Source organism: Phocoena phocoena, chromosome 2, assembly GCF_963924675.1.
Source record: "Phocoena phocoena chromosome 2, mPhoPho1.1, whole genome shotgun sequence".
Lineage (NCBI taxonomy): Eukaryota > Metazoa > Chordata > Mammalia > Artiodactyla > Phocoenidae > Phocoena > Phocoena phocoena.
Genome location: NC_089220.1, coordinates 159304761 through 159331680, shown reverse-complemented (window position 1 = coordinate 159331680; position 26920 = coordinate 159304761). Strand labels below are relative to the sequence as shown.

The 26920-nt window shown below is 45.2% G+C and overlaps 1 protein-coding gene across 3 annotated transcripts in view; it reads left to right on the top strand.

The window, feature by feature from the left end:
• CCNY (cyclin Y) overlaps positions 1–26920 on the top strand; it is a 126358-nt gene that overhangs the window by 69871 nt on the left and 29567 nt on the right. For 2 of the 3 annotated variants that reach the window (XM_065870960.1, XM_065870959.1), the window contains exon 2: positions 24940–25014. The exons of the other annotated variant lie outside the window; for it this stretch is intronic. In XM_065870960.1, the coding sequence (XP_065727032.1) occupies positions 24940–25014 (75 nt within the window). The remainder of the gene's footprint in view (positions 1–24939; positions 25015–26920) is intronic. 3 annotated transcript variants of the gene reach the window in all.

Genomic DNA, 26920 nt, shown 5'->3' with positions numbered 1-26920 from the left:
ACATAAAATCTAGCAGTAGAAATTTAATATAGGAAGTTAATTCTGATTTCCAAGTGCTACAATTATAAAATAGTCTGAGAAAAAGCACTTTTCCATAAAATCGCATGCTTTGAAACATGGGCTTTGTGCTCCTGGCCACTCCTGTAGGGAATGTCGTGGTGTGGGGTGTGGGGTTCTGCAGCACCGACAGGTGTCGGGCCCCTTCCTTCTGAACACAGCCTGTTCCACCGTGTTGCAGAATGGAGCCATTGTGACTCAGGAACAAGTTGGCTTTTAGACTATTGTTAGCAGAGAAGCAGAAACAGTCTTTTTTGAAATGACTTTCACTTTGGAAGGGAGAGTGACAGGATGAGTAAGAGCTTTTCCAGATGTTAAGTGTTTGTGGCCTTAGGTGGTTACACAGAGCTTCTTTTCCTGTGTATCTGCATTGTGTATGCTTCTTGTTTTCTTTATTTTAGTGCTGTATGAATATGACTTTAGCTTAAAAATTAAGCTTTTAAATGGAAAAAGCAGTAGCTTATTAGCAGAAACTTGATAGGAGTTTATCTGTCATATCTCATTCTATTTTTAAAAATTTATTTATTTATGTATGTGTGTACGTATGTATGTATGGCTGCGTTGGGTCTTCGTTGCTGTGCGCGGGCTTTCTCTAGTTGAGGTGAGAGGGGACTACTCTTTGTTGCGGTGTGTGGGCTTCTCATTGCGGTGGCTTCTCTTCTTGCGGAGCACGGGCTTCAGTAGTTGTGGCATGTGGGCTCAGTAGTTGTGGCACACGGGCTTAGTTGCTCTGCGGCATGTGGGATCTTCCTGGACCAGGGCTCGAACCCGTGTCCCCTGCATTGGTAGGCGGATTCTTAACCACTCCACCACCAGGGAAGTCCTGTCGTATCTCATTTTAAAGTGTAGGTGCCTTTTATATAAAGTTAATTTCGGTTAATGACTCACTGTAAAATTAAAGAGAAAGAAAATGTGTTTCTCTGGAAAACAAACTTGGCTTTAGGGTTTGAGATACTGAGAATACCCAGCCTTATAAGAGAATATATGAAAGGGAAAGTTTCCATTTATAGTTTTAGATAGAAAAGTTTTTAAACAGTGAAACAATTATAAAGAAAGTAGGTTTTAAAATAACAGTTTAAAAGTCTGAATAAAGCAATATGAAAGTGTGCCCGGGCATAATCCATGAGCTGGAAAGGTCAGCTAGCCTCCACGACAAGCGCTAATGACCAGGTTACCTGACCAGCAGCATCGGTATCGCCCCTGGTGTGTAGGGTCATATGCTGGGGTTGAACGTTTGCAAACTTGAAGGCAGAGCCTGTTGCCCTGTGAGGGTTTACAGTGGTAAGCTGGTGAAGTGGCTCTGGTGTTCAGAGAGAATTAAGAATTCGGGATGGCAGAGGCTAAACGTCAGATGAGCAGTTTCCGTCAAGTGCTGTGGAAACGTAGAGGAAGGAACACCGTGTAAGGTCTCTGAGGTCAGAGGGTGGACACAGAATAGACCTCAGGCAGGCCTTCCAGGCCAGAGGAGAAGTGTGCACAAACCTGAGGCGAAAATCAGTCTAGAGCAGGGCCAACTGTGCTGCTGGATGCCTGTTTTATAAATAAAATCTTACTGGAACAAAGCCACACCCGCCCTTTACATCTTGTCTTTGGCTGCCTTTGCTCTGTGATGTCGAGGTGAGTAGTTGCTATGAAGATCGTGTGGCCCATAAAGCCTAAAATATCTAGATCTTGATGGAGAACGTTTGCTGACCACCTGGGGGTGGTTCTTGGAGAGTACATCCGTTTGTGGAAATGGAAGATACAGATACATAGGTAGTAGAATAAATAAGGAATGCATGGTAGGTAGCCTTAAATGTTAAGCTTAGAACTTGGAAGCAGAAGCAATGTGAGTTGTTAAAGGTACATAAAATTAATTCACAGTTGATTAGTCATCAGTTATGACCAGGTTCATAGTGTGGGGAGAGAGATGGCTTTATAATTAAAAGATGGTGAAATATAGTGTGACCGGAGACACATAGAAATTGCCTGGATAGGAGGAGCTTTGGTGGGAGTTAGGAAGTCTGCCTGCAGGACTTGACATTTGAACATAGTTTTAACAGGCTGTAAATAGGAGTTTGCCTGAAGGACAAGGACTCTTCAGCCAAGGAAAAGCCATTCAAAATACAAGGGTGTGAAACAAGTTGATGTTTAGGGGAACAGAAGATATTGTCATGTTTGGAACATAAGGTATGAGCAGTGAAGTTGGGAGGGGCCAAAATGAGGGATGCCAGCCTGGTGATGATAGACGGTGAGAAACTACTGGAGAACTGTGGGATGGGGTCATGATCTGGGCTTGTGTTATTTTCCCCGTCATTTAATATATTTTTGTTATATGTATATGTATAGCTGGTTCACTTTGTTATACAGCAGCAACTAACACAACAATGTAAAGCAATTATACTCCAATAAAGATGTTTAAAAAATTTTTTTTTACAAATTAAGTTAGATTTGTATTTTTCAAGGATAGTCCTAGTAAATCAGTGTGGAGACTTGGTGATGGAGGAGGCTAGAGGTACAGAGATATTGTTGGGAGGGTATTGCAGTATCCACGTGACAGATGATGAGGACTTAAATTAGGGTGGTGGACGTAATGATGGAAATGAGAAAGGTGCTTCTAAAGACAAACAGGATAATTGACTGTAGATTTGGCTGTGTGAGAGGTAAGGTAACAGTAGAGATCAGGGAAGATTTTAGAATTTGTGCTTTGACAACAAAGCCAACAGTGCCATTTAACTCAGTTTGGGGTTATGGAGAAAAGAGTGTGTTTTGGTGGTGGATGAGTTCATGCCCATGGAGCAGTAAGTGGAACTGCCCCTGAGTGGTTTGCAGCATAGGTCTAGAAGTCAGTGGAGAAGCGTGCCTTGAAGAGAACATTTGGCAGGTATTGGAACTAAGTTGTTGAAATTGTAGGAGGAGGTGAGTTTCCCTAAAGAGAGCCTGTAGAGCCAGAAGTCAGAGTCCCAGTGGAGCAGGGAGGGGTGTCAGGTTCCCGGAGGCATGCTCTGCTCCTCTCCACCCTCCAGCCAGGGCAGACACCGCCTCCCACTGAGCCTGGGGAGCCTCAGGAGCCTTTGCAAGGCACAGCACTGGGAATTGACAGGAGATGGGGCAAAATGTCCATGGCGTATGAAATACAAGGGAAGTATAAGGGTTAGAGGAAGAAAACTGCATGGAGAGATTGAGCACAGAAACAGTAGTTGGAGCCACATCTCTACCAGAAAAGCTGCAGTCTGGTTAGAGCAAGTGTGTTGGTGGATTTGGGGATGAGGGTCGTTGATGACTTTGGTGAGAAAGGTTTCAGTTGAGAGGAGGTGGAGGCCATGTTTGGAGGCGGCTTGCAGCGGGGAGTGGGCGGAGAGCCTGCTTTCTTAGAAGTCCGAGCAGGAAAGGAGCTTGTGGGATGGGAATCAGAGGCGAGGAAAGGCAGAACGTGCAGGAAAGAGTTCACAGCCTAGATAACTTTTCTTTTGTGCGGTAAACCTGCTGATACATTTTCCTTAGTGTTTTATTTGTAAACAATTTCAGACTTACAGAAAAGTTGGAATAGAACTAACTTTACCTGCAGTTAACATTTTGCCACAATTGCTTTATGATTTTTTCTTTCTTATATAATTTTTTTCCTGAACCATTTGAGAATAAGTTGCAGACAGTAGATACTTTTACTTCTAAATATTTCATATTTTATGAACCTGTTACTTGTATTTATGTTGTATATAATCTATTTAGTACCCTGTACTCTCATAAGAAAAGGCTTTTGAGAAGCCTTATTGAAAAATAACCAGGACACCCCGTCCACCTCCTAAAATATTTTGTGGTTATTTGCCTACTGAGAAGCTTAAACACAGACAGTTTGGGACTTGGTCTATACTATAAACTTCTGAAATACAAAATATTTTTTAAGATATTGGTCTGTGTTGATCGGTAGCTGATCAGAAAAAGTAGAGGGAAATGGTAGCTATTTAGACCTTTTTCAAATAATAGTAAATGTTTGATTCCACAGTATAACACTGTGTTATTTATTGATTGTCTGACAAGTGAGCTAGATCAGTGAGGTTCAGAAGTCTTCCCTTCAAAATACTTACACGTGAAATAAATCCCTAAAATGTTGTCCTTATTTAGGCACGGAACAAATAGGCCCAGTGGAAAATGTGAGGTTTTTTTCCCCCTAAATACAGAACATTTTAGTTCATTTAAATAGTACTTAATTGTCCTAAATTCGCTGCCCCCCAGAGCACATTTGTGTGCAAGAAGTCATTCCCTTGTCCTTTCCCTGCTTTTAGTAAAAGCGTGGTGGTGCACATTTGCCATGTATACTGTATATTTGGAACACAAAATTCACGAACAGGAATTATAAAACTGTATCAAATTGTCTTTAGTGAGCGGCTTTCCCTCTTGCCAAGGTCTTTGTTGGTGGTGAGTAGAGACAGACTGACAGTGCCAGCTGGTCCTTCTGCCCCTGCCCTCCCCCTTGTGGGGTCTGAGGCTGGTGGCCCCCTGGATACTACCCCAGGGCTCTTCATAGTTCCTGGCTCTGCTGGTTGGAGGGGAAAAGTGGGGCGGTTTTCATTCACATTTAAAAGCAGAGGATAGGAGCCATCGCTCTGGTCCTGAGATGGTGATGACGATGATTGATCACCAGTTATTTCTAACACTACGCATTCCCATTTCTTAAGAAAATATGACGAGTTCCCTGGTGGTCTAGTGGTTAGGACTTGGCACTTTCATTGCCGTGGCCTGGGTTCAGTCCCTGGTTGGGGAACTGAGATATCCCACAAGCCGCCACACTATGGCCAAAAAAAGAAACAAACGAAAAAAATCTGAATCCTAAAGAAAGAAAAGAAAAATATGATAAGACTGGAAATAATGTAAAATTTTAATTTCTAAGATTTTAAGGATTATTTAGTAGCAGTGTTGTTTCAGTAGCTTGAAAGGTTTATAAATAATAACCCAAGTGTAGTGTTTTCTGCCACGAAATGCCAGAAATAGTTAGCGTGTCTGACACTTCGGTGAGTTTGCATGCTTCATGTGATTTCCTTTCACTGGTTTGCTCAGTCTGTTTAGCCAAGGTTGGCTATTTGTGCTGGGTCAGTAATTTTGGGAAATGTGGTTGGAACCACAGATAGTTTGATAAGGAAGTAACAGGCAGGAAACAATTGATATGCCTTTAGCCAAAACATGTAAATTTCTCCCTGGGTTTCCTTGGGGAAGAGCGCGCTGCGCTGCTCCACTCCACTCCCCAGGGGTGTTGTCCCAGCCCGCGCTCCTCTGTCCACTTGCCTCCAGCCAGTGAAGGATGGCCCTTGGCACCAGCGGGGAGCCGTGAGCCTCATTTTCATTGTCATGTGGCTGCTCAGAGACAGAAGCTGGTGCGATGCAGGCTTTGGAGGGGCAGCAGGTGGCTCAGTGGTTCTGTGATTCCTTTCTTCCTTCAGCAGGTCAGTGCCAAGTACCTGCTCCGTGTTAAACATCCTCAGGCTCATGGGTATCTGGGAGCAAAGCAGGCAGACCCCTGCCTTTATAGAGCTCCCATGACCACAGGGGAGCGAGCAGACGCAGTACCGCTAAAAACACAGCAGGAGACGCAAGAAATTACGAGTAGGGTGTGTAGGGGTGTGTGTGGATGTAGCATCCTCATTGGCTGAGTGCCTTTGGGCTCTGACTTATCCATGTCTATTTCCTCGTTGGCAGAGTGAGGATAACAGGGTTGAGTAAGTTGTCCTAAATAAGCTAATATGCATAAAGTTCTTAGAACAGTGCCTGACTCACAGCCACTATGCCTTAGTGTTGTGATAACGCTTATAATGTGACCTGATTAGTCATTTTATGTAAGGTAACATCTGAGCAGACCTGAAGGATGAGGGAGCAGGCCGTGTGGATACCTGGGGAAGAACCTTTCAGGCGGAGTGGGTGTGTGCCTGCTGGGTTTGAGGAGCAGCAGGGCGGCCAGTGGAGTGGGAGCAGAGGGGGCGACGGGGACCCTGGCAGGTGAGGTGGGAGAGGCCGTGGGGGCAGAGCGTGGCCCACCTGTGGCCATCGTGAGGACTTCCTCTGGGGCACCGCAGCCCCAGGGAGCGGCGATGGGGCTCCAGCCTGCTGGTGGCAGTGGGCATGACGGTGGAGGTTCGAGCCTGGGGAGAGCTGGCAGGTCTGCGGTGTGCTGGAGCTGCCCCTTGGTGCTTGGTGAGCGGAGAAAGCCAGGGAAGAGCCGGTTGGCCCACTTGGATTTGCCTTACGTGTTAGATGGATGGGCAGTGGGGGAGTTCAGGGGAGAGGCCACCGACAGTGGCGTGGGAGCTGTTGCATCCAGAGGGCATTCAGCTTGTGTGTGGCTGAGCTCTCTAAGCTGGGGAGTCCTGGAAGGAAGAGTGAGGGAGAGTGAGGGGGCTGGAGGGGGCTGCCAGAGTGGGAGCAGGAGAAGGAGGAGGGGAGAGAGGAAGAGCTATGGGCGGGGCCCAGGCCCACCCAAGGGGCTGTCAAGAACTTAAAGTGAGACCAGCCACTGGGCTCTGCATTTTCCTGCACCTGGAGCTGGGAACAGCTGCTGGGGCAGAGGTGGAGGAGGCGAAGAGCTGGATTGAACCTGCTCTGGGGTTTACCAGAGAGTTCTTCAGAGGGTGGAAGGGCACGGTGGCAAGGAAGTATACCAGGGAGCCTTGATGACCATGAGTCGTCCACCCCGAGCTGGATAAAGAAGGAAGGGAAGGGGACTTACCTGGTGGCACAGTGGTTAAGAATCCGCCTGCCAATGCAGGGGACGCGGGTTCGATCCCTGGCGTCGGAAGATCCCACATGCCCACAGAGCCCACGAGCCACAACTGCTGACCCTGCGTGTCACAACTACTGAAGCCCTCGCGCCTAGAGCCCGTGCTCGGCAACAGGAGAAGCCACTGCAGTGAGAAGTCTGCGCACCGTCACGAAGAGGAGCACCTGCTGGCCGCAACTAGAGAAAGCCCGCGCACAGCAACAAAGACCCAATGCAGCAATCAATCAGTCAATCAATTTATTTATTTAAAAAAAAAAAAGAAGGAAAGGAGGACAGGGAAGGGGTGAGGACAGCAGAAAGGGAGTAGAATCAGTGCATATGGTCTTTTTTTTAAAAAAATTTTTAAACATCTTTATTGGAGTATAATTGTTTTACAATGGTGTGTCAGTTTCTGCTTTATAACAAAGTGAATCAGTTATACATATGTTCCCATATCCCCTCCCTCTTGCATCTCTCTCCCTCCCACCCTCCCATCCCACCCCTCTAGGTGGTCACAAAGCACCGAGCTGATCTCCCTGTGCTATGCGGCTGCTTCCCACTAGCTATTTATTTTACGTTTGGTAGTGTATGTATGTCCATGCCACTCTCTCACTTTGTCACAGCTTACCCTTCCCCCTCCCCATATCCTCAAGTCCGTTCTCTAGTAGGTCTGTGTCTTGATTCCCGTCTTGCCCCTCGGTTCTTCATGACCTTGTTTTTCTTTTTCTTAGATTCCATATATATGTGTTAGCATACGATACTCGTTTTTCTCTTTCTGACTTACTTCACGCTGTGTGACAGACTCTAGGTCCATCCACCTCACTACAAATAACTCAGTTTCGTTTCTTTTTATGGCTGAGTAATACTCCATTGTACATATGAGCCACATCTTTATCCATTCATCTGTTGATGGACACTTAGGTTGCTTCCATGTCCTGGCTATTGTAAATAGAGCTGCAATGAACATTTTGGTACATGACTCTTTTTGAATCATGGTTTTCTCAGGTTATATGCCCAGTAGCGGGATTGCTGGGTCGTATGGTAGTTCTATTTTTAGTTTTTTAAGGAACCTCCATACTGTTCTCCATAATGGCTGTATCAATTTACATTCCCACCAGCAGTGCAAGAGGGTTCCCCTTTTCTCCACACCCTCTCCAGCATTTATTGTTTCTAGATTTTTTGATGATGGCCATTCTGATTGGTGTGAGATGATATCTCATTGTAGTTTTGATTTGCATTTCTCTAATGATTAATGATGTTGAGCATTCTTTCATGTGTTTGTTGGCAATCTGTATATCTTCTTTGAAGAAATGTCTATTTTGGTCTTCTGCCCATTTTTGGATTGGGTTCTTTGTTTTTTTGTTATTGAGCTGCATGAGCTGCTTATAAATTTTGGGGGTTAATCCTTTGTCAGTTGCTTCATTTGCAAATATTTTCTCCCATTCTGAGGGTTGTCTTTTGGTCTTGTTTGTGGTTTCTTTTGCTGTGCAAAAGCTTTTAAGTTTCATTAGGTCCCATTTGTTTATTTTTGTTTTTATTTCCATTTCTCTATGAGATGGGTCAAAAAGGATCTTGCTGTGATTTATGTCATAGAGTGTTCTTCCTGTGTTTTCCTCTAAGAGTTTTAGAGTGTCTGGCCTTACATTTAGGTCTTTAATCCATTTTGAGTTTATTTTTGTGTATGGTGTTAGGGAGTGTTCTAATTTCATACTTTTACATGTACCTGTCCAGTTTTCCCAGCACCACTTATTGAAGAGGCTGTCTTTTCTCCACTGTATAGTCTTGCCTCCTTTGTAAAAGATAAGGTGACCATATGTGTGTGGGTTTATCTCTGGGCTTTCTATCCTGTTCCATTGATCTATCTTTCTGTTTTTATGCCAGTACCATACTGTCTTGATTATTGTAGCTTTGTAGTATAGTCTGAAGTCAGGGAGCCTGATTCCTCCAGCTCCATTTTTCGTTCTCAAGATAGTGCATATGGTCTTGATGTGTTGAGAGGTGAAGGGGTTGGTGTGGCAGAGGGAGTTAGCTGGGAAGGTGGGAGGTGATGGGTGGAGGCGGCTGCTTGGCCTTGAGATCAAGGAGTGTTGTTACTAGTGACCACAGGTCTGGGGTGGGTAACCATGGGGACAGGAGCCCAGGGTCAGGTGAGGACAAGGTCACAGAAGACAGGAGGTCAAGGGAGTAGAAAGTTCGCTTAGCTAGATGTTGAAATCCCTAGATATTATGGTGAAGTAGCGGGGGAGAGAGGGCAGCTGGGGGTGCTGGGCAGGGCCAGAGGGGTGAAGGAACTGGTTTCGAAGGGGACAGCGAGGCTCCAGAGAAGACCCCCAACAGTGTAGGGACGTGGTGCTCAGAGCGGGGAGGTGTGGGAGCACACACAGGGCATTTTGCTGAGGAAGGACGTGTGTTTTGGGAGTTGGGAGCTGCCAGACAGTGGCGGTGGTGTGGGGCCTTCTGGGGCTGAGAGGGGATAGTGAGGGCGGCCTGGGAGCTGCAGGCTTCCTGAGTTGACTGAGGCAAGCAAACAGGAGTAGAGGGATTTTTCTGTGGAAGATGGTGGCGCTGGGGTTGCGGGATCTTGGGGAGAGTAACTTGTCAGGGGTCCGGGGCTTCAGAGCTGCCTCTAAATCCCGCATACTGGAGATGGAGCTGTCAGGAGGTATTACTGGGAGGTTTCTTGTTTATTTTTTGCATTTTATAAATCAGTATTTCTTAGTAAGAGATGTCTATTTCAAATATAGTGGAAGTTCATCCTCCTTAATTTTCTTTCTTTTCTCTCTGTCCTCTGCTTTGGAGAATGGCACTATTAAATGCACGGGGTCGAACTTCTTGTCTAAAGCAGATTCTGCTGCTGAAGGGAGTCTAGTGTGAGAGAGCATCGGGCTTGGGGTCTGCACGCTAGTCCCCACTTGCTGTGACCTTGGAGAGGGACTTCCTCCAGGCCTCTTCTCCTTTGTTTAAAAAGATGGTGGTGGGGGCGGGGCGTCTCAGCTCTAAAATCCTTTGGTTTTAAAATTAACCCCATTCCATTTATTTATTTAAGATGCTTCTTGTAATTATGATCTCCAGGTTCTTTGTTTTTAAAAAATTTACCTATTTACTGCACGTTTATATCAAATAACATTTTATACTTCCTGCTAATTAGTATTTTCTAAAAGAGTGTAATATGTAGGAGGTACTACTGATAATGGCTTAAAGAAGACCCAGAATTAGCTTGTGTGTTTATATACATTGTGAAGTAATCTTCTCCCCCTACTTCTGCTCTAAACAAGAATGAATTTGAGAGAAGGAAAGAAGAGTGATTTGCTGCTTCACAGGTGGCTTAGCTGCCTGGACGTAGTGGTTTTGCTTGGTAGGCTCAGAGCTGGCTGTATTCTCAGCTTTTTGTGTGTGTGCTTGGGAAATTGTAACTGTTACCAAGAGCCTTAGATTCAGAATGAGTTGGTAATTTTCCATTTCTTGTTGTTTTTATGATAAACTTATTTTATTTTATTTATTTATTTTTGGCTGTGTTGGGTCCTCATTGCTGCGTGCAGGCTTTCTCTAGTTGTGGCAAGCGGGGGCTATTCGTTGTGGTGCACGGGCTTCTCACTGTGGTGGCTCTCTTGTTGCAGAGCACGGGCTCTAGGTGTGCGGGCTTCGGTAGTTGTGGCTCGCAGGCTCAGTAGTTGTGGCTCGCGGGCTCTAGAGCGCAGGCTCAGCAGTTGTGGTGTACGGGCTTAGTTGCTCCACGGCATGTGGGATCTTCCCGGACCAGGGCTCCAACCCGTGTCCCCTGCATTGGCAGGTGGATTCTTAACCACTGCGCCACCAGGGAAGCCCTCCATTTCTTCTTAAACTAACTGGAAAATCAGGTTAGTCTAAGATGTTTTTGATATCAGAGCGCAGCCAGGCTAATAAGGCTGTGCTGAGCAAATGGAAGAGTACTTGCCTGGCAGGTTGTGTTTGATTGGCTTCCACTTTTGTTGGCCCCCTCGTAGGGTCCCTTCTGAAAGGCACTCTGTGGAGGTGGTTAGGTTTGAGAAATGACATTTTATGGTGTGAGTTGAGAGCAGACACGGGCACACCCAGGGGCTTCCTGAGGCCTGTCCCTCACAGATCTTGGGTCAGCCCAGGGCTGGACCTGTTACCCAGGGCCATGCACTCCCCAAGCACAGGCCTGGGTCGCTACTAACTCACCCGAGGATGGCCTGGGCAGGGGAGCGGTCAGTGCACACCTTCCCCTCCCCACCCTCACCCCCAGCAGGCAGGCATCGCCCTCTGGAACACCTGTGTCCATCTCACGGCAACTTGGGTGCAGTGCCCTCTGCCACTCTCTTTCACTCATTTTGATGGTTTTATTTCAGCTCTGTATTACAGTGCAGTGTTTAATAAGATACTGTCTTCCCTTTTTAATTCTTTAATAGTTCGAATAGTAATGTATCTCAAGAGTAGACTGATACTTTGTCTTATTCATTAGTTTAATAATTTCTGTGTTCCTACAAGAATTAATTTATATAGGGGACAGGTGAAAGAATAGGATAGAACTTGTCTTGTTGAGTGTCAAGAGAAAAGATGGTAAGTAATGATTTTGCATATTGAAGGTGCAGCTGTTGGCAGTGATGTTGAAAGTGGCCTCCGAGAACAGTTTGTACTGCAGTCCACATTTGAGGCTCAGAGTGATCAGAGCGACTTGTGTGATTATTAATTTGTTCTATGACTGAGACAGTCTGTTTGTCTCTGCATATACCTTTAGGTTAAATGCTGCTGAAATGAGAAATGACATGCAGACTTTTCCCCTCCTTCTCAGATACCAAAATAGTCCTATAGTTTGTATCAGCTCTGCAGTAGTATTGGTCTTCTTTAAACCAAGCATAACCTTGCTTATCTGGAATGAAACAATATTCCTATTCAGCAGTAAATAAATATAATCTTTACTTGTTTAATTTTTAATGTTTGTCTTCCCATTTCATGGTATGAAGTTCTTATCAACTCTCTTTTCCATCTAAGTGACTGATGAAGTTTCCACCATTTTATAGTAAATTTCTTTGTTCTTTGAGGTTGGAAATTTTTTTTTTAATTGGGGTATAGTTGTTTTACAAAGTTGTGTTTCTACTGTACAGCCAAGTGAAGTAGTGTTCCCTGTGCTATACAGCAGGTTCTCATTAGTTATCTATTTTATACATATTAGTGTATATATGTCAGTCCCAATTTCTCAGTTCATCCCACCCCACCCGCCCTTTCCCCCCTTTCCCTCCTTGGTGTCCATACGTTTTGAGGTTGGAAATTTAATGGTAGGATTTAAAACTCTGTAGCACTGGTATACTTAGAAAGGGAAGCTCTAACACTCTCTCCATTTTGAATGTGCAAAATAAATATGCCCACAGAGAAAAACTGGAACATACAGAAGGGTTTAAAAAAAAAAAGAGAGAGGGAGAGAGAAGAAGCTCCTGTGCTTGCCTGATACAAAAGAAGTACTGTGAACATTTTTGTGTGGTTTCTTCTAGTACTTTTTTTTTTTGGCGGTACGTGGGCCTCACACTGTTGTGGCCTCTCCCGTTGCGGAGCGCAGGCTCCGGATGCGCAGGTTCAGCGGCCATGCCTCACGGGCTCAGCCGCTCCGCGGCATGTGGGATCCTCCCGGACCAGGGCATGAACCCGTGTCCCCTGCATCGGCAGGCGGACTCTCAACCACTGCGCCACCAGGGAAGCCCCTCTTCTAGTACTTTTAAAAGCTGGATTTATTTAAAATGAAACCACCACCACCAAAACAATAAAACCCAAACCTGTATAGCATATAATTGTGGTGACACTGTGTACAAAATTTTGTATCTTCCTTTTCACTTAGCGTGATAAATAGAAGTATTTCCCCAATTACAAATGTGTGAGCTTTTTATAAATATTTATTTATAATTATTTTAATAGCTACACATTTTTCCTTATAATAGTAAATTTGCCACCTAGCTATTCAGTCCCTTATTACTGAACATTTAGGTTATTTACAGTTTTCTTTTTCCTATTATACATAATGCAGTAATGAACATCTTCGGGCTTAAAGCCTTGTCTGCGTGTGAGATCATCTCACTAGGGTAGAATCCCAAGACTGAAGGACATCTGCACAGCGGCCTGGAGGAGGGTCGGCTGGAGATGCCAGTCTACCCGCCTCTCTCAGCCCCTCACAACCTTGCCCTTCGCCTGCTGGCCGGATGGAGGGAGGGGTGCTGTGCACCTCGAGCCTGCTGGGCTCAGAGGCGGGCCACTGGGCGCTGTGAGGAGGAGGCTGGCAGTGACTTACACACAGCCTTGCATCACTCTTAACTCCTCAGAAGGATGATGTTGGTGACTCTTACCCAAGGGTTTCAAAGGGCCTGATGTAGCTGCAGATGCTCCCCTTCCATTGGATATAGTAACCATGGCAGGATGACATTTCAGTGAACTCTCTTGGACATCTGATTATGGAAGAAAATACCTCCTTCCCCCACCAGGTGAAGGCATCACTGAAATCCAAGCTAATCCCTGGTAGTATTTTTCTCTTCTCAAAGGACAGTTCATTGAATCGTGCAGACAAGTGACGTTTCCTATTTTCAACATAGTCACATTGGCTGACTGAAATTCAGAAATAGAAAGCAAGGATATATTTATTGATCCATGGATTTCTTGGAATGCTGAGAAAAATATTGGCTTAAAAACCAAATTTCACGGGACTTCCTTGGTGGCCCAGTGGCTAAGACTCTGCGTTCCCAGCGCAGTGGGGCTGGGTTCAGTCCCCGGTCAGGGAACTACATCCCACATGCCACAACTAAGAGTTTGCATGCCGCAACTAAAGACTAAGACCCGACGAACCAAATAAATATTTTTAAAAAATCAAATTTCGCCAAACCTGGTAGATTGCGGTAGGAAAAAAATGGAATATATGTGGCATTCTCCCCTCCTCTTCTCCATCACAAGGAACCTACCAGAGGGCCTGCTCCCACTGTGCTCCCCATGGGGTCGCCGCTGAGCTGTCAGCACAGAGAGGAGGCCCAGCACCCTAGCAGCTGCCTCTACTCCTCCACTTGGGCCTGAGGACGTTGGGCAGGCCCTGGAGCCTGGAGCTCAGCGGCAGTGCCTGGCTCCCTCCCTCTGGTCTCTCACCAGGTCTTGAGAGGAGAGGGTCCAGGATTAGTACTGAGCCCCTGGCTTTGTGCCATCTTATTGAACACTGTTTACTAGATTAACAAGCCAGGGAACCTGAGTACATCTGCCTCATTTCTCTTTTGCAGTCATGATGACCGTTTTAATAGCAGACTAGGTAGGTCCTTGGCTGCATGTCCCCCTTGGCTAGGTGTCTCAGGTTTTGCAGAGGAGTAAGGGTTGTCGTGTACCCTGGCGTGTGTATGCTTGCACTCAGCACGTGCTCAGGGTTGTAACGTTGCATTCACCATTCGCCAGATAGTTTTGGAAGGAAGACATGTGCGCTCCCATCCTCTCCGTGTCTCTGTGCAGCCTGGACCGGAGCCAGATGTACAGCAGGGCTGAGCACTCAAATGGAGCAGAAGAGAGTTAGCACCGAGCTTCTCTCATGCTGGGCTCACTGCCTTAGTATTGATTCAGCTTTAGAAACGAAATGGATTGTTTAAACCTTTTTGGTTTTGTGATTGTTTAAATTCAAGTTTTATTAAACCAGGCAGGAGATCTGATGGCAGGATTCTGAGGCACATTCATTTGGGTCTTCCGGTGCGGCTTTTCTGAATGCAAATCTTGTCCATCTGGCTGCCTGTTATCCATCCCTCTGAAGCTCGACAGACTTGATTAAATGCAGAACGACTCTGCCTTGGCAGTTGCAGCTCAGATTTTATCATTAGTTATGCATCCCATTTCCTTGTGTCTGAGGTGACCCTCAGAGGCCACAGTATTCCCTTTCTTTCTATTTCCCCCAGAATCGGGATGTTCAAAAGGCAGGTTGTAGTTGTAGATTGAGGGTAGGAGGTAAATTCTAGATTTAACCTTTTCTTCCTAAAATATAAGCTATATATCAGGTCTGAAAGTGAGGAAAATACCGATGGGTGATGATCTCACTTGCAGACGTGACTATGAATTTGACCGCCATAGAAGTGCTCTAGGATGACACATTGGGACCGAGAAAACAATCTTCAGATCCTGCGGGATAGAAGTGGCTGTAACAGAGGTGGAGTTGCTCTTCCTCTGTCATCCGTTCTGTTGTGCTGTCTGACTCAAGGAGGGGCCAGGTCGTTCCTCTCCCCTCTGACAGTCCTGGGGTGCTGCACCCCGGTGCCCACATCCTGGTGTGTCCCCCACCCAACAGGTTTTCTCACATGTAGGTTCCACTGTATGTCTCCTGAATTGTATCTTCTATTTTCCTGTCTTTGGTGTGATATCCTTTTATAATCTTGTTTTAGTTTTTTATTTGGTTTATTTAGTTTCTTTAAGTACTTTCAGCTGTAATTTCTGTTTTTAGCACTTTCTTCATCTGCTTCGGGTGTAACCCTCATTTACATGTCTGGTGGTGGCTGCCTTTGGGGGAACACTTGGTGTTACTTGGTGAGAATTTGATCTGAGGATCTCTTGCCACCCTCTTGCTTGTGTTCTGTGTTCTTTGTGGCAAGTATGGGCTTTCAGTGGTTTTGTGTTTGAAAGAGGAAATAATGTCTGATTTGTTAATGGGAAATCTCAACATTAGTAACTTTGTCCCTGATGTTATTCGATCCCGCCTGCTTCTAAAATGCATAAGTAAACCTTTTTTGTGGGCTGAATGTTCTTGCTGCGTGTATGTTTTTATCCCCAGCGCCCCCCTCTCTCCCCACCCCTCACTCTACACACAATGTAACTTGCTTCCCAGCAGCCCTGTCAGCTCTCTCTTGGGCTCTCCATGGCACTGCCCCTAGCAGAACACTTGTCACTGCCCCAGCCTGTCTGCTTCCCCCACCCCCAGACCTAAACACTGGGGGGCCGCAGGGGCTTTCGCATTGTATTTCTTGCACACATTGAGTTGATTCTCAATATAAATATTTGTCAACTGTTGAATAAAGTAATAACGGGGACTCAGATGTCTCTACTAGCTTTCAGGGTGTCATTTTGGACACTTTTTAGTTGTCTGCAATAGCCAATTTTATCAGTGTTGCCCATACTAGACCTAGTTATTTGCCTGATACTAAAATATCAACGTTCCAAGTGATGTTTTTCCTGTTTCCGTGATAGCGCTAATTCATGCCTCAGGAGGGGCTGGTTGCTAGGAGATTCTTTTTGAATTAATCTACATATGAGTTGATGGTTGGTCCTTGCCAGTTTTTCTTCTCCTTTTTCTTTCCTTTTTAAAAAAGCTGAAAAGAGCTACTTCACTTGATCATTCTTTTATGTATTTCCATTATTCAGCTTGTTTGTTAATTATTGTTGAGCATTTGGACTTTGTACACAGAGTTCCTGTCCTCAGTTGGTACTGATTGGAGGGGATGAGGACCCCACTCAGCGTTTAGGTGGGGACCCCGGATCCCCCTGGCTTTACTGTGTACTGTCTCTGATCATCACAGGACCCAGTGGCCTGTCAGAGCGTTCCTGTTACCATCATCCTTATTTATTGAGACTCAGAGAAGTAACATGATTTGCTCAAGCAGAAACCAGAATTCAGTCTTCTAGTTTTCAACTGTACATTTTTTATCTTGTTCTCTGCTGGACTTTAAATACTGCAGTGTATGCTTATTTTATGGTCTCTAGCCAGCTCTGTTACCGCAAGTTCTCTAGGGCCAGTCTTGCCATTTGTTGTGTCTCTTGACCCTTGCTTGTGATGGATCGTTTCCTCTGTGTCTTGCCGTTTGGGGTGGTGAGCCTGTCTTCAGAGGGCATTGTCTGGCGGGGTTCAGGGACGCAGGCTTCTCCAGAGCGGTTTGCAGTTACTTCTGCCAGGCACCCAGGGATCTCACTGGCATGTGACCAGTTTGGTGTAAATTTCTTGTCACAGGGTTCCCTGCACTACGTGCAGAGTAGAGGGGAACTCCAGAACCATGTTAGAGATACAGACAGACCTGTGGTTACCAGTTACTGGGGTGCTGGGAGACATTTCTCCCACTGAGGCCCAGCTCCTTTTTCATCTGGGTTCATAGATAACTTTTTTTTTTTAATTCAGTTTTTGTTGTAATTGTAGCTCTTCGAGGGTTCCAGACATATATAAAAGCATCTTTTCTAACTTGTATCCACTCTACTGGCTTATATCCTATCCTGCAGGACATTAAAACAAGGTGACTTCCAAATCAAGACATTGTAAGTAAAGAGGATAGAATTAGTAATTATACCAGGGTAATAGGTGTGAACCAAGACGTGTGGTCACCTTGGTTGAAGCCCAAGACCCAGCTCACAAAGCTGGGAAGCCTTTGTTCTGTCGGAAGACTCCAGTTCTCTTTTTGGTTAGAGCCTCCAGCCATTTCCCTAGCTACACGCTCTAGGCTTTTAAATGGAGGTCTTATGTTTTATCTCACATTTCTAAGTGCTTGTAGTGTGAGAGCTTTTAGGTCATCTAGTCTGTTGCATTGGTGGAACAATCTGTCTTAACGTTTAACAATCTTAAACGTTAGGATCTTTCTCTCCTTTGGTTCATGTTAACACAGAATATTTGAAAGAGACAGTGGAAAGACTGGAGAGAGGGTGAGGGACGGACAGAGGAAACATATGGGGAGAGAAAAAGAGTGAGTAGAAGAGAGACTGAGAGACAGGTTGGAAAGAGGGAGATGGAGAGACAGACAGAGAGCACATGAATGGGAGTCAGATGTGTGTTCACAGAGAGGTGCACACAGAGACACATACGTCTCGGCGCAGACCCAGGCTGAAAGGGGTGCACCCCGGGACATGTACTCACGGATCAACGTGGAGAGTGAGAATGGAAAATAACCCAATCTGAGTGTGTTAGAATAATCGTAAAGAATCGTAAAGAATAAACGTGAAGTCGGTGGCGGGGGCGGGGGTACAAAAGATGGCTTTGGAATTAACTGGAATTGTAGTAACAGCAGTTTGCTGCCACGGCACCAGCTACAGAAGTTATAAATAGGGATGCTGATGTGGGCCCCTGGGTTTGGGGCTTGCCTGGTGGCGACTGCATGGAGCAAACCAGGGGGCCAAGCTCTGTATTTTGGTCTCATTGGCCCTAACGAATGGAGATAATCACTGATTTTCAGGCAGTGGGTCAGTAGTGACTAAAAAATAAAAGTAAGCCAATCTCATTTAAAATTAACAGGCGTTATTTGTTGATTTTTCATCATTGCTTTGCAGACCCTAGTCACATTTAGCAATATGACTACCTAAAATTGAAATTAAAAGTTTGAGATTATGACTATGTCAAATATTTGTCTACAGATAGGAAACAGACCTGATGGAATCATCTTAAGATTAAGTTTGGGATTGTTAGCTGACCACAGTTGGCCTTCGAATCTAAGTTGACTTTCTACCACGGAGTTCCCCAAACTATCAAGGATCACAGGATCCTTGAATCCTTTGGGCTCTACTCACTGATATTGTCGAGGCCGAAGTGAACAGCCCATCTTTTGGATGATTTGTTGGAACAGTGATCAACCTGGGGCTGGCAATGCAGAGAAAGGAGGTAGGAGGTAGGAAGTCTCTGATTTTGCAGGTTGTTTTTTTTTTTTAAATAAATGTATTTATTTTATTTTTGGCTGCCTTGGGTCTTCATTGCTGCACGTGGGCTTTCTCTAGTTGAGGCGAGCAGAGGCTACTCTTCGTTGTGGTGCGCAGGCTTCTCATTGCGGTGGCTTCTCGTTGCAGAGCACAGGCTCTAGGCACGCGGGCTCAGTAGTTGTGGCGCACGGGCTTAGTTGCTCCACGGCACGTGGGATCTTCCCGGACCAGGGCTTGAACCCGTGTCCCCTGCATCGGCAGGCAGACTCTCAACCACTGCGCCACCAGGGAAGCCCCCAAAGGTTGTCTTTTATGTTTCCTCTTCTATCCAAATTAGACCCAGCACAGTTTAGGCCTTGCTGCACTGTTCTGTTTTCCTTTTTTCTAAATTTCCAAACCATCAGTGATGGATTATGACTCCCACTTATCTTAGGCATTATTTTATCACACGGATCTTTTATAGCATTGGTGCTGTTTTAGAAGCTGAGATGAACAATGGTGTGACATCTGTGGAAAGGACAGAAAAAACTACATTATGTGGCATGGGAGAATATAGTCATCCCTTGGTATTCACTGGGAATCGGTTCCAAAATCCATGGATGCTCAAGTCCCTTATATAAAATGGCATGGTATTTGCATGTAACCTACCACATCCTCCTGTATACTTTGTCATCTCTAGATTACTTACAATACCTAATACTATGTTAAATTTTATATAAATAATTGTAAATATGCAATATAAATGTTATACAAGAAGTTGCCTATGTGTGGCAAATTCAAGTTTTGCTTTTTGGAACTTTCTGGAATTTTTTTTTCCAAATATTTTTGACCAAAGGTTGGTTGAACCCATGGGTGCAGACATGGAGGGCTGACTGCATTGTTAATTACACTAGGTTCCCAGCTGTTAGATTTATTTTCAGTTTTGAATAAAGGAATCCTATCATGCCTTTTACTTAGCTGAAACATGAACTGAAAGCAGTGTGACTGAGTATTTCTGTTATCACCTGATAGTCTGGCAATAGACTCTTAGAATGTTCTGTTAGTATTTTAATTTGACATGTGTCTTAGTAAGTATCATCAGCATAAAGAAGTGGTTCCAAACTGCTTCCTAAGCATTAGGTTGAAGTCACCCTAGGAATTCTGTCACATTTCCTAAAACTGCCTTTTCTCGCTGAAGTACCCCACCTCAGAGGCTGGTTTATCTTGTCATGATGGATCATCTTGTCATTGTAAGAGGTAGGAGGACCTCTGTCACCAGCAGGGAATGCCGAAGTTGTGAACGTCAGGACTCCTTAGGGAGCAGAGATTGGATGACGGAGGTTTAACACATCTTAACTGTCTCCAGGTTTGCCATGTGTCTTCAGCACTGAGCCAGATGCTGGGGCACGGCACACTGTTTATCAGTACCCTAAAATTTTAATAGCATTGTTTATGGGGCTCCTATTTTGTGGCGCGAGTCCTGCTTATTGCTTTTTGTTGCATAACTGCTATTCTCACAGTACTCCTCCAGGTAAGGTGTTACTCACCTGCTTTATAGCTGAGGGAATGAAACCTGGAATAGGATGGCAGTTTGCCCGAGGCCATTAGAGCTAGCAGATCTTATATATATCTTATCACATATCTTATCACATATCACATATATATATATCTTATCACATCTAGATCTTCCACATTATAAAACGTGTTACTTTTACTCCACCATTTGAGCTTCTCCTTGGGGAATGAATGATTCCTAGAACTCCAGGATTGTCAGCTTTCAGCTTTCCAGATGTGGGTTTTAGAATTTATATTCTTGATGGTCTTCCATCCTTGTTGTTTTCTTTACTGGTACTTCTCACCTTCAGCTTAGAAGGATACTCTTACTAGATCAGGGACTTGATCTGTTTTGTTCAATTCTGTATCTTCAGGATGTGGAACTCAGCAGTACCTGGTACCCAGGAGATGCTCAGTGATGGTTTGTTGAATGAGTGAAAAGTGTGGCAGGTTGGACTGGCCTTGACCACCCCCCAGTGGTGATATTCGTGGTATCTAATAGGATGCTCATTTACCCCTCCACAGTTTAATTATGAAGGCATCTCTGTGACATAAATAACATGGGATGCATTATGAAGGCATCTAAATACATGTTTTGTCTCACCATTAATTGACTATAGCCCTTTGAAAATGAAGAATGCATTCTTATGACCATGAGATAGTTTGTGTGGAGAACTGGAAAGGTAAAGACACAGACATGGTTACCACCCCAAAGTAGTCTTTTGGTATCAGCAGGACTGAACACAATAGCTGGCGTAGTAGAGTTCAGTTTAACCGAATTCAACTGTATAGCCTTGCCAGGGGGAAAAAAAAAGCAGTGTAAAATTTTTGACTCTTAGAGTCCATTGCTTTGTTTGAGAGCTTTTTTGTTTTGTTTTTTAGGTGTTGGGGGTAGGAGTTTATTAATTATTTTTGCTGTGTTGGGCCTTCGTTTCTGTGCGAGAGCTTTCTCTAGTTGTGGCAGGTGGGGCCACTCTTCATCGGGGTGTGCGGGCCTCTCACTATCGCAGCCTCTCTTGTTGCAGAGCACAGGCTCCAGACGCGTAGGCTCAGTAGTTGTGGCTCACAGGCCTAGTTGCTCCACGGCATGTGGGATCCTCCCAGACCAGGGCTCGAACCCGTGTCCCCTGCATTAGCAGGCAGATTCTCAACCACTGCGCCACCAGGGAAGCCCTGAGCGCTTTTGTTTTAAGCACACTACTCTCTTTCTCGCAGGATTTGGTCAGAATCTTCTTTCCTCATTGTTCACTAGCTGGTCCTGTGCACTAGTGGTGACTAAATTGTAAGTCATCCTGTAGGCTGTGCTGACCTTCCTACAGAGCTGTTGGCCCCCATGTGTGTCACCACCCAGCTCATCTCGGGGTCTTTCAGGGATGGGGATTCACTCTTCAGTAAGGGCAGTGACGTCTGTTCATACGACACTGAAATGGCACCCAGCCAAGTAAATATTTATTTATTTGTTTGTTTGTTTTTGTCTGCGTCGGGTCTTCGTTGCTGCGTGCAGGCTTTCTCTAGTTGAGGAGAGTGGGGGCTTCTCTTGTTGCAGAGCATGGGCTCTAGGCGCACGGGCTTCAGTAGTTGTGGCTCGCGGGCTCTAGAGCACAGTCTCAGTGGTTTGTGGCACACAGGCTTAGTTGCTCCGTGGCATGTGGGGTCTTCCTGGGCCAGGGCTCGAACACGTGTCCCCTGCACTGGCAGGTGGATTCCCAACCACTGCACCACCAGGGAAGTCCCAGCCAAGTAAATATTTAAATTTTATAAGTTACTCCTCTTCTGGGTGGGTTAGTACTCAGGTACTTCAGGAGCTCGATGGGGGCAGGTGGGAGCTGTGTGTGCTCTGGGAAGGCCTGTCTGGGGGAGAGCTGGGGCCCTGGGAGTCTCCAGGAAGGGCTTGGGGGGCGGAGGAGTACTTGACATGGTGGTGACTTCAAAATAGGTACTATACTGTCAGAACAGACTGTAGCAGAGTGCTTTATTTCATCCATAATCTCTAATGTTAAGCGTAATAGCCTGTGAATTTCTTCTTTTTAATTCTTGCAATTCAGAAGCATCCCTGAGCCAACGGGGAGCGTCGCCTCCCTCGGAATGTGCTCCTGTTTAGTTCATTGTGCCTGACCCCTGACTGCAGCGTGGGGACTTATTTCTTCATGGCTGAAGTAGCGGTTTGTCATGACTTCAGAGTGTAAGTTTGAGTGACACAGCAGGTTTATTTTGCTTGGCTTGTGAGAAGGCTGCCTTTTCCCATTTTTGTTCCCCGCAAAGTTGGAGTTTCCTTGCCAAAGCACACACTGTGAATAACTTTCTGTATTTCTCTTCAAGGTCTGGGGCTGCTCCCTGTCTTAGGAAACGCCTGGCAGTTCCTTGTACCTTTGTTTGGTGCCATTTTGCATATTTAAGTCAGGCTAGGTAATCGGCCTCTATGGCTGGCCCTCCTTCACAGCAAGGGCGCCCCGAGCACTCTGTCCCTTCAGGCCTGGCCTGCACGAGCTTGGGAACTTGGCCTGTTGGCTTGCACCTGGGCGTAGGGTTTACTGTGCACGCCACAGTTATGGAATATGAATCTGCTTAGGATTGGAGAAAATGCACACCAACTTGCTGTTAAATCCTTTTTTAAGTAATGTCCTGGCAGCTCATGAGATGTTGCCCCCTAACAAGTGTAAACATTTGGACATGCTTTCACATAAAATTTAACCGATGATCTGTTTCCCTCAGCAACATTGCATTGCCCTGTGTCCAGAAACAAGTCCTTGATTTTTCTCTTTGTGGAAACTTCCTGGTTATCTCATCTAGGATCTAGATCCTAAAACTTAAATTCCAGGGAGAACTTGGAAGCCAGCTTTAGGGGCTTCTGGATTTCCCTCCGCATCAGCCTCTACCTCCCTCCTGTTCCAGGCTCCAGTCCTTTTGGGGCACTGGGGATCTGAGCAAGGTCTGGCCTAACAGGGACGTGGGGAAACTCTGGACTTGCTGCTGGAGACCACAGCTCCCAACCCACGTTCTGTTATCACCCCGCTCGACACTTAGCTCTCTTGGCCTCACTCGCCTCATCTGTGACATCACGTCAAGCCCAGAGCTTGAAGGCTCCTCTGAACTCTTCCTGACTTGCTCTGTATCATTGAATGGGTAGAAATGATACCTGGCCTGTCACCCATTCAGGAAACCACCCGGGACATAAGCGAGCATTCTGGTCAGGCTCCTCACAGACTCATTTTTACCAGAAATTTCTGGCCTAACTTTATCTAGTACAAATGGAAGCAAGTTTGAAAAATTGTTTCCTCTTTCTCCTTCCATCAGAATCCCTTAATGCCTTCAGCTGTGAAACCACTATATATAACTTTAATACTTGTTACAGAAGAAGGACCAGATAATTAAGATAGCATTTGCGATTCAGGTGTCGCTTTCCTCAAGCCCCCAGCGGGAGGTGAGCAGCTGTAGTGCAACGAGCCATCGGCTGATGTAGGAAGAGGCCTCACCTCAGAGGTCTGCCGAGGGGTCTCTGTGACAGGTGTTGCCTCCTGGATACACGTTGCCATCCTTGTTTTTTCTTACCTTTTATCTTTGACTGGGTTAGCTATTAAACTAAGGATAGATACCATCTGGTTTTATTGGTGTTGATTAGATTTCTTTGCAAATTTACTGAAATAATGGAACTCAAAATAGTTTTCATTCTGATGTTGGAAGCTGATTTGAAGACCATTCTGACTTTCCTTTTTTTTGTTTTTTAAATTTATTTATTCATTTATTTATTTATTTTTGGCTGTGTTGGGTCTTTGTTGCTGCGCATGGGCATTTCTCTAGTTGCGGTGAGCAGGGGCTACTCTTTGTTGCGGTGCGCTGTCTTCTCATTGCGGTGGCTTCTCTTGTTGCAGAGCACGGGCTCTAGGCACATGGGCTTCAGTAATTGCGGCACGTGGGCTCAGCAGTTGTGGCTCGTGGGCTCTAGAGCGCAGGTTTAGTAGTTGTGGCACAGGGGCTTAGTTGCTCTGCAGCATGTGGGATCTTCCCAGACCAGGGCGTGAACCTGTGTCCCCTGCATTGGCAGGCGGATTCTTAACCACTGTGCCACCAGGGAAGTCCCTCCATTATTTTTGATCTTCTCTCTTCCCTCCTCTAACTTTATTCTTTTGTTTTGCTTAGCCATTCTTTCCCTGTGGAATCTTTTTGTTTTTTTTTTAATTGGAAGAACTCTTCTGTGATCGGATTCTAATTGTTTATACTGGACTGACAAGCCTGTAGCCCTTGGAGACTGTTCTAAGGCAGGATTACAGAGCCACTTGCCAGTGGGGGAAGAAGGGGTACGAAGTGAGGCAGAGGGTGAGGACTGGGCGCTTGGGGGCGCTGGGGTCTCAGGTCCTGCCAGTTGTGACTGCTGTGGTGGGGCCTGGTGTTGCCAATGATCTGATTTCTCAAGAGAAGCTGGAAACACAGACCTTCTTTTTTCCTTTGTGGTCTGTGTTTGAAATGTAAAAATCATTATCTATTGGCTCAAGTTTTTTACAAAGGAAAGAAAATGAATGAGTCAAACAAAACTTACATCCATGGCCCAGGTTATGCCCACAGAAGGCCAACTTGAGCTTTTGCTCTAAAGGAAAAGGACAGTCTTGATTAAGCAGAGTGTGTCGATGCCGATTTGGCTGAGGTATTCTGTTTTAGTCACTTTAACAAGGAAATATCACTCGCTTAACTGGGGGTTTAGATGAGTCAGTCGTAGCACATAACTCTCCTTAATTACGTGTTAGGACTTTGTCCTGCTATTCTGTAGTATCCTGGGTGCAGAGCAGACTTTTAAAAAGAAAATGGAGTTTTCGGCTAATAGATCTCCAGCCAAGTGTCTAATTTTTTTGTATGACTTTCTCAAGTTTCTAAATAGCAGTGTTCTCAGTTGAGCTAGAAGAATCTGTTAGCACAGTAACTGTTGGTTTTTTCCAGAATCCTTGAATGTATTAGTAATTTAAGATTGAAAGTCTTGACTCCCTTTAGTTATCAGGTGGATATTCATATATTTTCTTTTTCTTTCTTTAAAGATTTGAACATGGAATTCAATCCTTCAGACCATCCTCGGGCCAGCACAATATTCCTCAGTAAATCTCAGACGGACGGTAGGTTACTGATATATTTATGCTTCTTTCTTTTTTTTTTTTTAAAGAAGACTTATGGTGGCAACTAGCCTGTCCTGATTTCCCAGGATAAAAATAGAATCCCCTTTAGTGACCCCTAAGGATATTGTTTGGTGGTGGTTTCCTTGGGGTTTCTTTATTTTATAGTTATGCTTTTAGAATTTACTGTTTGAAGCAGCTGTCCTCATTTTGCCAATCAGCTGGATTGGTTCTTAGTAGTTTCTACTCCGAGAATCAGAAATTTTCCTTTAAAAATTGATCTTTGCATAAATTCTCTAAAGATCAGAAGAATTAGTATGTAAAAGAAGGCATAATATAACCCTAAATTAAAGCGCCATTGTCTCTGTTGTGTCATTTGAGAGCCGAATTGAGCCTGTACACTAGGGGTAGATGTTTTCTTTCTGTCGAACTCTTGCTAACCAGTTTGTTCTGTGGCATGGAATTTCTCCTGGGGGATTTTCCACTCTTTTCAGCCCTTGGCTAATCTCACTGTAAAGGAGAGAGAAAACACACAGTATGGTGAACACAGTCTCTCAGTTGGATTCCTGTAGAAAAGAGTAGCGGAAGGGGACTTCCCTGGTGGCACAGTGGTTAAGAATCCGCTTGCCAGTGCAGGGGACACGGGTTCGATCCCTGGCCCGGGAAGATCCCACATGCCATGGAGCAGCTAAGCCCGTGCACCACAACTGCTGAGCCCGTGCTCTTAGAGCCCGTGCTCTGCAACAAGAGAAGCCACCGCAAGGAGAAACCTGAGCACCACAAGTAGAGAAAGACTTTGCACAGCAATGAAGACCCAACGCAACCAAAAATAAATAAATTAAAAAAAAAAAAAAAGAGTAGTGGGAGGAATTTGTTAAATGATGATACAGTGATGGAGATGTTACATTACAGTGCTGGAGCCCTAGCGACTCTAGCCCTGACTCTTGGCAAACTGCTCAGCTCTAACTTTGACAGAGTCCTAAACTGACTAAAAAATAAACATATTTAAGACAGTAAGTTCATTTACAAGAACTGATAACTCCTCAGTTATGGTTAGGTGACAACTTTGATGTAGTATAATGCTGATACAATATTGGCGCTCTTTAATTAAGCAGGCCACTGACTTGATTTGAGAGAATTTGGTGCATTTATTTAAAAAACAGTGTTTCCAAGAGTGAGAATAAGTCATCGTGGGTATCACATACTTGTGAAATAAGTTTAGAACGTATTGGGTAAAAACAAAACAAGACATTTTTTCTTCACCTGGTGAAGTGGGAGCCCATTGGGAGGGGTAGGTACTGCCAGGCAGGAAAGTGGCGATGGGGTGAGGGTTTGGGACAATGAAAAATGGGACTCAGAAGCAGTTTTTTGCGCTGAATGTAGTGCTGTGAAAACAAGTTACACGACTGGCATATTTTCATATTTGGTTCTTGCTTCCTGTGAATTTAGGGTACAGACCAACATCAGTCAGAAACTTTTCTACCTGGATTTGTGTGGAATGGCATTAGAGCCTCTAAGTAGATGACACATACCTTGGTTGCCACCGGGAGAGGGATGGCAGGATTCTCTGACCTAACAGCGTCCCCAGGTGTGAGTCAGGGACTTGTAGCTTCCCCTTCACCTCTGCTCCACCTCTCGTTCCCTTCCTCTCCTGTCTGGATCATCAGGGTAACAGTGACTCTGATCCTTCTGTTTTTTGCTTCAGTTTCTCAAGTGCTGGCTCTTTCCTTTCAGTGTAAACCTACTTGGGTCTCACAGGTTAAAAACAAGAAAAGGAAAAATAACTGACACTGTCTCCCACCTGCCGAGTGAAAGCCCTGGTGCCGCCGCCTCCTTCCCTTTCCCTTTGCTTTCCCACTGGCCTCCTCCTCCCTCCCCCCCTTCTGTGGTGTGACCGCTGAGGCTGCTG